Source organism: Gopherus flavomarginatus, chromosome 6 (genome assembly GCF_025201925.1).
Source record: "Gopherus flavomarginatus isolate rGopFla2 chromosome 6, rGopFla2.mat.asm, whole genome shotgun sequence".
Classification (NCBI taxonomy): Eukaryota; Metazoa; Chordata; order Testudines; family Testudinidae; genus Gopherus; species Gopherus flavomarginatus.
The window spans coordinates 24,271,563-24,284,396 of NC_066622.1; the positions used below are offsets into that span (position 1 = coordinate 24,271,563).

Sequence of the window (12,834 nt, forward strand, 5' to 3'; positions counted from 1 at the left end):
GGGGCAATGCCCCACCACCCTCCCAAACTATACCCATGTTGAGGAGGCCTGAGAGAGCAGGGTCCATAAAATAAGAGTTGAGCACAGATCTATTCAGAGCAGAAGTGCCATGGGGACACCAATCCTCGTGCAATCTGAGATTCATTGGAATGCTCTCAGTGCCACCGAACGGATCCCAGAGGCTCACACCATGGGGTGGAGAGATACAAACCCCCCGCAGTTCCACTGCGAGTGCCAGGGCCCTAGGCCACAGGATCTCTCCTTTCGTTCCTGTACTCCAATGACCGCACAATCCAAACCTGCTTTCTACTACGTACCCGACTCCCAGGCTCCCCTTTCCGGCCAGGCAGCCCCCCTCCTCCGTTCACAATCACTCCTGGATCTCCCTACACAAAACAGAAGGCCAAACTTCAGTGCACCAGCCCAGCCCCATATACAAGTGCCTCAGCTTCTCTGGGAGAAGACATGACAGCTGTACCAGCAATATTGCACCACACTTCAGGACAGGCAGTGAAGAAGGAATTGGGGAAGGCTGCACAGAGTTACCAGAGTTGGACTCTGGCCAGGATGTGGGGGTGAACACCAGACTCTTGGGCAATGGGCCAGGGGACCCAAGATCACAAGTGGCCAGGAACTCAGTTTTAAGACTTCTCCAGCAGCACAGTGTCCCTGGCACCAGGAGGCGGCACCAAGATGCGGCACCAAGATCAAAGGAGAGCAATCCCTGCTGAGTTGTTCACAGTACTCCAGAGCCAGTGGAGTCTCCACTCCAAGCGTTGAGCTGGTTCCACCCTGCTCAGCTCGGGAGTGCTGCTGTGACCCCAGTATGAAGTGTGTGTAATTTACAGGGAGGCATCTAACTGGATCTAAGGTGGAGGGCCTCCCTCTTGCCAATGCGAGAACCTGCTCACAGCAGTACTGCCTTGTAGGGCTGTAGGACACAGAGCTTGGAGGGATCAGGGGTTACATAAGGTGGGAGGGGCCTGTGCCCCCCCCCCCCCCCCACGGCTAGGTGCAAGCAGAGGTTGCTGCAGACAGAACTCACTGAGCCTTTGGATTGCCCTGCTTGGTGGGAAATCCAAGATGGTGGCCACATTAGGTGGCACTGGACGGGATGCACTTCTACCTACCGGTTCGCCTTTCTCTCCCCGTTGCCCGGGAGGCCCCACTGGGCCCTGCTCCCCCTGGAAGGCAAAGGCAACAGTAAGCAGGGGTGCTCCAGAGCAGAGAGCCAGGCTAACGGGAAAGCGGGAGCAATACATACCGGGAGCCCTCGGAGGCCAGGAATGCCTTGTCTACCCTGAAAAAAAAAAATCAAAACAAGATGAGGAGTGTCCTCTGGCCAAGGGAGCAGGAGACTGAAGCCGAGAGATCAGGTCTGCACACCATGCACGGGGCAAGATGCAGACACAGACGCAATAGAGCAGGGTAACCGTTACAGTCCATGGAACTCAAGTTACAGTCACCACAGGCAGGAGGCAGGGCCTGGAAGGGGACGACATGGGAAATGACAGGGGCAATGTGGGTCTCAGAGACCCATTTAATCTGGACTTCTGCAGTCCTCATTACATGGGATGAAGTCAAGTAATAGCCAGTGCTGCAAAGCATCATGGGAAGAGGGATGCAAATCACCAATGGTAAATATGGCCCAAGAGGAGGAACTAAGAGGAAATACTTACTGGCTGGCCAGGGGAGCCAGAGTTGCCAGGGCGACCAGGGCTTCCTGGGATCCCATCCGCTCCTGGTAATCCCTGGGAATGGAAAAGGGAATAAACCAACAGGTCCTGGCTCTGCTCTGGTCACTGCCCCCACCATTCCCAGGCAGGTTCACACCCCAGAGTGAAAACCCATTTACATTCAAAGCCATCCTAGAGTGCTGAGCCGTGCCAGGGCAGCCACGAGGGCTGCATTTGTGATAGGGCATGTCAATTTAGAGGGTCCGATCAGCTGGGATTTGGCCAAAAAAAATTCTTACTGCAGAGCCTCATTTGGACTTGCTTTTAGCTCCCTAAGTGATTCCATGGGGATAGGCTCCCTCCTGGGTCCCAGTGCCAAAGAAACTTCACAAGAAAGGGGGTTGTGAAAGATAGCTGCATCCCCAGCACTGCCAATGGCCCTAGGACCTCTCTTACCCAGCGTGTCCATGCCCCTGGCACCCAGCACCACCAATGGCTTCGGTATCTCTTAACCAGCATTGTCTGTGCCCTGGTATCCAGCACTGCCAATAGCCCTGGTACCTCTTATCCAGCCTGTCCAGGCCCCAGTACGCAGCACCTCCAATGGTCCCGGTACCTCTTACCCAGTATTGTCTGTGCCCCTGGCACCCAGCACCGCCAATGGCCCCAGTACCTCTTACCCAGCATTGTTTGTGCCCTTGTACCCAGCACCAATGGCCCCGGTACGTCTTTCTCAGCATTGTCTGTGCCCTTGTACCCAGCACCGCCAATGGCCCTGGTACCTCTTTCCCAGCATTGTCTGTGCCCTTGTACCCAGCACCGCCAATGGCCCCAGTACCTCTTTCCCAGCATTGTCTGTGCCCTTGTACCCAGCACCGCCAATGGCCCCGGTACCTCTTTCCCAGCATTGTCTGTGCCCTTGTACCCAGCACCGCCAATGGCCCCGGTACCTCTTTCCCAGCATTGTCTGTGCCCTTGTACCCAGCACCGCCAATGGCCCCGGTACCTCTGGCCCAATCTGTCTGTGCCCCTGATACTCAGCACAGCCAAAGGGCCTCGTGCTCAGTGCCTTGTGCATTGTCAGTGCTACTGGAACCCAGCACCGCCAATGGGACTACTGCCTTGTACTCAGTGCTGTCCATGCCCCTTATGCCCAGCACTGCCAATGGGTTTCAAGGGCATGCACGCCACCAACAGGGACACCATGGGGCTCCATAGTGGACATGGGCCGGGGGGATGCACCCAGAGGGACCCCAGGCACTGGCTCAGAAGGAGATCAGAGTTGAACAAAGTGGATATTCTGCCCCTACAATGCAGCCATCCAGTGCCTGGCTCTTCCCTCACGACACGGGATGTGAAGGGCATTCACTCACTCTTTCCCCCTTTTGGCCTGGCCGCTCGATGATCTCGCCTGGGGCACCCCGTGGCCCCATTGGTCCTGGGGGGCCTGGAAGCCCATTGAGCCCCTACAAAGAAGAGGAGAGAAACAGCCATGGAGCAATGACACGGGGTTATTACATGGGGATGCACCCCCAGTGGTAAGGGCAGGCTCGGGGCCTTGGGAAGCTGTAACGATGCTGGTTCTGGTGGGACCCAACTGAGAATATTAATTTAGGACAAACTGCTTGAAGCACGGCAGGTACAGCCCAAGGCTGGGGTTTCTATGCACACCAAGGCAAATCAAATCTTGTCTTAGACACCTTATTTGACCTCCTTTATACCAGACTTAGTGCCACTACAGGACCTCAGTTGCAACAATGATCTATATGGTCCCCGATTATATTAATAATGTCACAGAGGCTCCTCTGTGCCCATCACCCTGCAGCGACTCCTTCTCCTACTCTCTCGCCTCTCCAAAGAGGAGGCAGGATGATTAGCTGCCACAAGAAGCTTTCCCAGGGCAGGCCAGTGAGGGCCCCTAAGGAGCTCAGCGCGGCAGGAGGCCCAGGGAGGGGTCCCTTGATCTCCCCCTGCCTGCTTACTGGGGTGACACTGGGGATTTGTAATAAGGCCCCCTAAAAGCCCCCGCGCTACTCCTCACACAAGCCCTCACTGCACAGAGGCTCTGGGACTGTCACCCCTCAGCTGAGCTCCCCAGTCCCAGTCCATTTCCAGGCATGCCCTGTGCCTTGGCGAGGCCCTGACACTAACACGGGGTCTGCACCCAACCCACACTGAGTGCAGGGAGAGCTCAGCACCACAGTCCCCACAACCCAGGGGCCCACACACAGAGGGGGGTGTTACCGGGTTTCCAGGGGGGCCAGGCTGCCCCCCACGTCCTTTCTGCCCCTGCACAGAGAAACAAAGAGACGGGAATGAACGGCCGTTCCTGCTCCCAGGACGCAGGCTGATCAACAGTCAGAGCTTCTAAGTCCATCAGCTAAGCCACTAAACCAAAGCAGCCCCACAGCCCCTGGGAGGGGAGCAGACCCTCCCCCACCCTGCACCCGGGCACCCCTCCAGCAAATCCCGTAATACTCACAGTCTGGCCGGGCTCCCCCTTCTCACCCTGTGGCAAAACAGCAAAAAGAGGCCAGTTAGGGGGCAGCGCAGCAACAGGTAGAAGAGCCACCTGTGAGCATCTCCACTTCCTGCACCTGGGGCCAGCCAGTCCCCAGGGCAGCTCAGATAGCGATGAGGCTGGCCAGGCTGCACAAGGAGTCAGTGCAGAGCTGGCAGGGAAAAGCCATCACCCAACCTGCCTCTGCCCACCTTCCTGGCCACGGGCCTCACGCTCTCACATCCACCACCATGGCAGATACACCTGGGAGTGGAGCACCCTCACCTCCCAAGGGCACCTCGATATCTCCTGACTCCCCACTTTACTAGAGCCTGGAGTCCTCTCGGCCACCCCCTCTCCAGTAAGCTGCCCCAACCCAGCCAGGCCTTTCACACAGCCCAGCTCTTCCACGCTGTCTCCCCTCTCATTGCACTGATTCCCCACAATAACTCCATGCCAGCCCATCCCCCCCAGCTCCAGGAGGGTCCGCCTATCTGCAGCCCCGTCTTGTGCCGGTTCCCTCATGGGAGAAAGCTGCAGAGGTGCTGACTGGTGTGGGACTCACCTTGGGACACTGAACTGTGCAGGGCTCCAGCTGAGGGGAAAAAGTTCTGCATTAGAGAGAGTGCCCTGGGCAGCCAAGTCAGCTTGACCCCGTGCCAAGCCCCCGGGTCAGGGAGCAGCACCCCCCACCTGCAGGGGGACATTATACACATGGGCCACAGAGATACTGCATGGGCAGGGGGAGGAGAGAGCTGCCTCCAGCCCCACGGCTTCCATCACCTGCAGCTCCCTATCCCGCCACCCAACAGCAGCTCCAACCTGCTCTGGGATCGCTCCCGGCCCTGCAGCTGGGGGCAGCCCTGGGGCCAAGGTTGCCAACTGTCTAATCCAGGGGTAGGCAACCTATGGCACGGGTGCCGAAGGCGGCACACAAAGTGATTTTCAGTGGCACTCACACTGCTCGGGTCCTGGCCACCGGTCTGGGGGGCTCTGCATTTTAATTTAATTTTAAATTAAGCTTCTTAATCGTTTTAAAATCCTTATTTACTTTACATACAACAATAGTTTAGTTATATATTATATAGACTTATAGAAAGAGACCTTCTAAAAATGTTAAAACGTATTACTGGCACAGGAAACTTTAAATTAGAGTGAATAAATGAAGACTCGGCACCCCACTTCTGAAAGGCTGCCGACCCCTGGTCTAATCACGCAAACCCAAACCCCCTTGCCACGCCCCTTCCCTAAGGCCCCGCCCCTTCTCTGAGGCCATGTCTCACTCATTCCATCCCCCCTCCCTCCATCACTTGCTCTCCCCCACCTTCACTCACTTTCACTGGGCCGGAGCAGGGGGCTGGGGTGCGGGAGCTGGTGCGGGCTGTGGGCTCCGGAGTGGACTCAGGGGGTTGCAGTGTGTGGGAGGGGAGGGGTGCAGGCTCTGGGAGGGAGTTTGGGTGCAGGAGAGGGCTCAGGGCAGGGGGTTGGGGTGCAGGCTACAGCTGGGTGGCACTTACCTCAGGCAGCTCCCAGTTAGCAGCGCAGTGGGGCTAAGGCAGGATCTCTGCCTGCCCTGCTGGCAAGTCCCTGCGGCCCCTGGGGGCGGTGGGCAGGGGGCTCCGCATGCTGCCACTGCCTGCAGGCACCACCCCTGCAGCTCCCATTGGACGCAGTTCCCAGCCAATGAGAGCTGTGGCGTCAATGGTCGGGGCAGGGGAAGCAGGTGGAGATCCCGCCTTATCCCTGCTGTGCCACTGGACTTTTGGTGGCCTAAAATCTCCCAGTTTGGTTTCAGTAGCCTCCAGGAGATAGAGACCGATTCTGGGAGACTCCCGGCAAAACCAGGAGGGTTGGCAATCCTACCAAGACAGAAGCAGCTTCCCCCTGGCAGGCCACCCTCCCCTCTTACCCTGTCTGTGACGGTCACCCTGCAGAGGGTGCTGGCGAGCCTGTCCTCCAGTTCTGACAGGCCGGCCCCTGAATCCTTGGCATAGAAAACATGGTGTGCATCTTCATTGGTGACAATGCGGCGCAGCTGCTCACGATCTGCCCCGTCCATGCCCACCGCCAGCACCTGGATCCCTGCACAGAGGAGACAGGAGCCTCATGGGGGGCAGTTTGGCACTAACCCCCCTGGACCCACTGCTCAGGGGAGTGAAGGGAAAGGGGTTTGAGGCTCCAGCACTACTGCCCTGAGCAGGGGTTTTGACCAACCCAGCAGTAAAGGGGAGAGGGAGAAGGTGCCCTCACAATCTCCTTCCTTCCTGCTACTCCCCACCCCTCCCCCCCACACACCCTCTCTTCCGATCATTGTTCACTCCTTCCCTACCCTCCTGCCCTCTTCCTCAGCCCCCCAACTATTGCCTGATGTGAAAGTGGGAACATTTTGTAATACTTTTCTGAGTCTGGTTGGTGCCTCGGTTTCCCCTATATGCTGAATTGTTACCTAGTGGGTGGAAAAGGACTGTGCTCTCAGGGCAGGCTCGGGACAGGCCTAGCTGTCTGGGACTTATGCCCTATATTAATGGAGCATCGGAGAAGACAATGGCAAATCCAATTGCTCAGACCTTGGCACTTAGCACCCAGTGACCCAGAGGGAGGCTGAACAGCATTTCCCCAGGGCGAGAACAAAGGATTGGAAAGGGGTGAGGTGGGGGATCAGAGCTTGCTACTGGAAGGAGTCTCTCCATCAGACTCCAGGTGAGAAGATCAGACAGAGGGAGGCAGACGTAGCTTGGCTGGGCTCTCCTAACCAGAATGGTCTGTGCTTTAACCTTCAGTTCTCTAGACTACCCTAAGGCCTTCTTACACCCTGCTCCAGTTAGCGAATTAACCCGACTGTGGAAGTGTCACTGCAAACGCTCGGCGAGGTGCATTGATCGCCCCAAGAGCGGGCAAGTCTCCCTCGAGGTCTGTCTCAGCTGGACTTGCTGAGCAATGTTAAACAGGAAAGCTGCAGGTACTGAGGACCAGTCTAAAGAGGCGGTGAAGCCTAGTGGCAACCCTGGAGAAAGCACAAGACCCAGAGGGGGACTGGCATGCTGAAGGGGTTCCAAAGCTGGGGGTGTAGCACCAATCATGTGGGTCTGCGATATCCATCCCACCCTCTCCGCCACGTCCCAGCTCCAGGGATCCAGCTCTCACCTGCTGCCTTGATCTCCCTGGCCGGCCCAATGGCATCGTCACCGGAGGGGCTGTCTGCCAGCACCACCAGCACCCCTGGCACACCAGGCCGGTGCCCTGCACTGGGGCTCAGCATGTAGGTCCTGGCAAAGTTGATGGCAGCTCCTGAAGAGAGAAAGGTTATCACTACAAAGCGGGTTTGATGTCACCCCCATCGGGCCCCGCCACCTCCGTCCCTTCCCCCATCACCACTCACCTCCACCCCAGGTTAACTCCAGAGCGGGACCTTAGCCAACTGGGAAGGTGTTGCCATGGTCTGGGGGTGCAGAGTCCAACCCACCACTGCACAGGACTCTCAGAATATAGGCCACTTCCCTTCCTGCCCCTCCCCCATACAGTGTTCTGTCCTCATCCCCTGGCACCAAGGCAGCTAAGAAGCACGACATCCAAAGCTGGCATCACCCCCACCCCACAGCAGGCACGGTGGGGCACCCTGGGGGAGCCCAGGCTGCAGGCACAGTGCCCCTTACCCAGGGCATTGCCGCTGGGCTCCTCATAGCGCATGGTGCGGATCCGCTCCAGGACAGCGCCCTGGTCACTGGAGCGATTCAGCAGGACCCACGGGATGCTGCGGTAGCTGTAGATCACCACGCCCACCTTGGGAAGAAGGCAAGACGTCAGCCAGGCTACTGAGATCACAGCCATGATGCAGTCCCAGGACGGGGTGGGATAGGGTGACCAGACAACAAATGTGAAAAATCAGGCCGGGGGGGGGGAGGGGTAATAGGAGCCTATATTAGAAAAAGACCCAAAAAATCGAGACTGTCCCTATAAAATTGGGAGATTGGGTCACCCTAGGGTGGGACCAGCCCTAGCGCAGGGGAAGGGGAAACACAAAATGGCCCAAGGCAGCCCCCAGGACACGTAGAGGAACAAGGGGTATGTGTGCAGGGTGCACATTGCTTCCCCCCTGCATCAGTGGGGAGAACCAGAGCCCAGCCCCCTGGCCAGCCCTGCCCCCCAGTACCTGGGTGGCATCGGGGCCCAGCTGGCCCAGTGCTGAGACGGTGTTGGAGAGCAGGGCACGGACGGTCTCGGCGCTGTAGGCACTGTCCCGGGTGCCATGCACTAGGAAGATGATGTCACCGCGAGCGTCCCTGCAAACTGCACAGGAGAAGGTGATGAGGGAGCCCCTGAGGGGTAGTGGGACAGGAAGAAAAGCCCAGCCCAGCATAGCTCCTGGCAGGGGGCCTGACGAAGGAGCTGCTCCCAGCATCTCTGCTCTGGAGGGCCACTCCCCTGTGTGCAGGCCAGGCTCCTGCCCACTGCCCCGCAGCTCAGGATCAGGGGCAGCTGGTGCTGGGGAAGCCTCCACAGCAGGGATCACCAACACAGTGCCCGTGGGTGCCATGGCGCCTGCAGGGGCATCTAAATGTGCCCACATCCTAGTCGGTGGTGGAGTATCCACCAAAATGCCGCCGAATTTCAGTGGCATTTTGGCGGCGACGCCTCTCAATGATGCCACTTGCCGCCAACAAGCGACGTCATCGAGAGGCATCACCGCCAAAATGCCGCAGAAATTCGGCGGCGTTTCGGCAGATGCTCCACTGCTGCCATAGTCCTTTGTCTGGCATCCGTCAGATGAAAAGGTTGAGGACCACTGCTCCACAGCCATCAAAACAGATCCAGCCTGGGCAGTGGCAGATGAACTTCCCCACACGGTGCCCCTCCCAAGTGGTAGCAGAGAGGTCAGGCTCCAGGTGAGGCTTCACTGCTGTGCTGAGCTGCCAGCTGTCTAGCGAGAGCCCCTGTCCCAGCAGCAACTAGGCTGAGCCCCAAACCTCTAAGTGCTCCAATGGGGCAAGGCCCCACAGCCCAGTCCCCACCTCTCCCACATCTGAACTGAAGCCATCCAGGCTGTCCCTTACCTGTGCGGTCAGTGAGGGTGGACTCCACGCCCCTGGCGCTCCCGAACAGCGGCCGGATGGTGAAGAGGTATCTCTGCCCCAACCGCAGCCCTGACACCTGGTGGGACGTTGCTGACCCGGGCAGTGTACTCTGCGTCTCGCCTCCCTCTAACCCGAACAGAGACAAGGGACTTCAGCATAGACAGGGTCCAAGGGAGACGGCCGCTACCCATCTCCTCTCTCCGCCCCTCCCCACCTCTCTGCCCAGTGCTGTCTCCCTTTGCAGGGATATTTGAACTGGGGATGGTCAAGGAGCCCACAGCAATGGAAACAGAGACCCTCTTTCCAGAACCCCAGACTGGGCTCAGCTCCACCCCATCCACCCTGCCCCAGAGTGACCCTCCGGCAGGTCCCCAGGCCTGTCTGGAGCAGACTGCCAGCTTGGGGAGTTGGGCTCCTGCCCATTAATGGGGTGCTGAGCCCCAATCTCACTTCAGTGAGCTAGCCTGGAGCCTTAGTTTCCTCTAGGGCTTTGCACAGCCTTAGCCAGGACTTCTGCAGAGCTGGCTCTGGGCAAAAGAGGGGGTCCCAAAGCTGGGAGCTAGCTGTGGCTCAGCATGGAAGCGGGGTGCCTTTCTTCAGGCACCCATGGGGCACAGCTCCATGCAGGCTCTAGGGGTCGTTGCTGTAGTTCTGCAGCCCCAGAGGCAGCCGTGCTGGAAAGCTGTTCATTACCTTGGGGCAGCTTCCAGGTGAGGAGGTAGCCGGTGGCTCTGGGAGCTGGAGTCCAGGCCAAGGTCACAGAATTGTCTCGGGTCTCCGTTACCCGGAAATTGGTGACTCGGCCCAGAGGTGCTGGAAGGGTAGGAAAGAATAGGCTGTAGAGTGTGCCTCCCCCTCCAGCCCAAGGGACTGGTGCCACCCCAACCCTCCACCGACAGGTGGTGAGGGCGTGAGGAGCAAACCCAACCCACCAGGCAAGGGAGGGGGGTCGGGGAAGCACAGTTCTGCATTTCACCACAGGATGGCCCCCTGGATCCAGACACGGCTCAGCCGGACAGGGTCTCTAGGGGGCAGAACTGGGCTCCCCTTAAGAGAGCCAGCTTCAAAGCCTGCTAGGTTGGCTCAGACTCCAGAGAGGGCAAAGCCTGTCCCATCCCGCTCCCCAATGACATGCCAGCAAACAGCCATGGTTAGAGGTTCCCTTCAAGGTCCTCAGACCCTGGGCTGGGAAGGACAGAGCCGGCCTGCGGGAGGGTTGCCCATACCAGTGTTGGCAGTGATGTCCACAGTCTCACTCTCCTGGCTGCCCACCAGGCTGGTGATCCGGATCTCGTAGCGCTCTCCCGCCCTCAGGCCTTCAATGTCGTAGGAGTTAACGTTGGGGGCGAGCAGCTGGCTCCTCTCCGGCCCCCCTGCACCCGGGGAGAGACGGGGTTAAACGGGGCAGGGTGTGCCAGGAGAGAGGTGGAGGAGGGGAAGGAACTCACCATCTGCTGGCCTCCAGCTCAGGCGGTACCCAGTGCTGCCCAACGCTGGGCTCCAGGTGAGGCGAATGCGCTGGTCCGAGGAGTCAGTCACCCGCAGGTTCCCCACAGGCTGGGGGGCCACCTCTGCAGCTGGGGGGCAGCAACACAGAGGGATGGGGTCAAGGGAGTAGAGGCCTTGCTGCAGCTGCCAGGCTGGGTGCACAGAGAGGCTCCCCACTGGGACCTGGGCGTCCTGGCTCATATGAGTAGGCTGAGGAGCACTGGGCTGGGTTCCTCAGCTTCCTGTCAGGGTTCGGAGAGTTCCTGGTGGGGCCGGAGCTGCGCCACGAGGCCTGGGAAGAGTTCTCTGGGCTGTGTGGGCGACTCTTACCGGGGCAGACTTGCTGCTAATTCCCTGGCACAGGCATCACCACTTCCAGCTCCCACACAGGCACTGCCCGCCAGCTCAGGCCACAGATCTGAGAGCAAGGAGCAGATGGGTGTTCCAGTTCCTGCCCACACCCACTGGGAGGGCACCGCCCAGGCTGAGGGCACCCTGGACAATGGCAGTCACCAACTCCACCCACAGCCCAGTCTAGGCCCAGCAGAGATCCAGGCCTCCCATGGCCAGGCATCAGCACCTACGTGTGGTGACGATGATGGAGACAGGGTCACCCTCACGGTTGCCAATCAGTGCTGTGACCTTCACGGTGTAGCTGACCCCACCCTCCAGGTTGAGAATGTCAAAGGAGCTGGTGTCACCAGAAACCACCTCACTCGACTCGGAACCCCCTGCAAAGGAACAGAGGGTTAACATGGCGCCCAGAAGGGGCAGAGCTGGCAGGGATGCCGGCCTCGTTCCCGGTGCCCAGAGGGGGAGGAGGAGGACGCACAGCCAGGTGCTCCACTAGCTGGTGATCAGGGGAGGGAGAGATTCATCTCATAATGCCCAGCTCCAAGTTTATGCCAAGGCTGGAGGCAAAGGCCCTCTGTCCTTTGAGCTCAAGAGGAAGAGGAGTGATGGGGTGTGCAGGCCAGGGCAACCATGGGACTCCCGGAGCTCCCGACACAGCCAGGACAGAGCTGGGCAGAGGTCTGGGGATGTGGGCACCACAGACATTGTGTTGACCTGGCTGGGTACTTTACCGTCTCGCCGGCTCCACACCACCTTGTAGGCTGTCGCCCCAGGCACTCCAACCCAGGTGACCCGGACAACGTTGCTCCTGGACGAGAGGACCTTGAGGCTGGAGACCGTCCCCACGTGCTCTGGAGCTGTGACACAGGGAAGACAGGACGCCTGGTTACTAAGAGATCAGTATCGCACAGAGTCACAAGGGGCAGGGAAGAGCTGCACCCTGGGGCCAGGCGAGGCCTCACCTGTTCTAGCCGCGATGGTGACGGGGCTGCCTTCTCTGCTGCCAACCAGGGCCGAAACCCCAATAACATAGACAGCCCCAGCCTGCAGCTCCTCGATGCTGAAGGAGGTCCTGTCGGCTGGCAGGACACGGGAGATCTCCTGACCTGTGGGAGAGAAGCACAAGCTGCAGGGGTTGGATTTCATAGGCAGGGCAGATATGGAAGGGCGGGGCCAGGCTAAGCTGCTGCGGAAGGGACACCCCAGAACAAGATGCTGCAACAACCAGGGAGGACCACAGTCAGCATGTCATGGCCGCACCCCATTCAGCGGGGAGGCAATGGCAACAGCAGCTGCCATTTGGATGTGACCCACCAAACTGGGAACAGCAGGGGCCAGGATTCCAGTCTGTGCTCTCCCCAGGTAGCACCGGGCCAGGGTCTCCTCAAACAATGAATGATGGGTTAGCCAAGCACAGTCCACTGAGCATGGAATGGCCAAACCAAGCCCCACCCTGCCTGCAGCTGGCACTGGCCTGCAAACCTCCGGCAGCAGGATCTGCTCTGTGAGGCTGCAGCTTATTCCCAGCTATGGCACAGCCAGCCCAGCTGGCCCTAGAATAGGTTGGGGGCAGCAATGTACCCCAGGCCAAAGGCACTGCAAGCTCTGGGCTGCCAGTGAGCAAAGGGGATCCTGTCACCGGCTCTAAGCAAGAAGGCAGGCACAGACACCAGTCCCCTGCTGTAACCACTAGACCATGCTGCAGTTGGGTGCCTCCTAGCAGAGGTAGATGGGTATCGGGGGC

General features: G+C 59.1%; 1 protein-coding gene across 1 annotated transcript in view; it reads right to left on the reverse strand.

Annotated features, from left to right (window-relative positions):
* Positions 1-12,834, reverse strand: part of COL7A1 (collagen type VII alpha 1 chain) — a 107,243-nt gene that overhangs the window by 69,954 nt on the left and 24,455 nt on the right. The window contains 18 exon segments of the mRNA XM_050959081.1: positions 318-386; positions 1,131-1,184; positions 1,265-1,300; positions 1,680-1,751; positions 3,050-3,142; positions 3,921-3,965; positions 4,159-4,185; positions 6,086-6,258; positions 7,321-7,464; positions 7,830-7,956; positions 8,327-8,463; positions 9,228-9,374; positions 9,942-10,061; positions 10,475-10,621; positions 10,697-10,825; positions 11,321-11,467; positions 11,822-11,947; positions 12,053-12,196. Coding sequence (XP_050815038.1) covers positions 318-386; positions 1,131-1,184; positions 1,265-1,300; positions 1,680-1,751; positions 3,050-3,142; positions 3,921-3,965; positions 4,159-4,185; positions 6,086-6,258; positions 7,321-7,464; positions 7,830-7,956; positions 8,327-8,463; positions 9,228-9,374; positions 9,942-10,061; positions 10,475-10,621; positions 10,697-10,825; positions 11,321-11,467; positions 11,822-11,947; positions 12,053-12,196 — 1,937 coding nt within the window.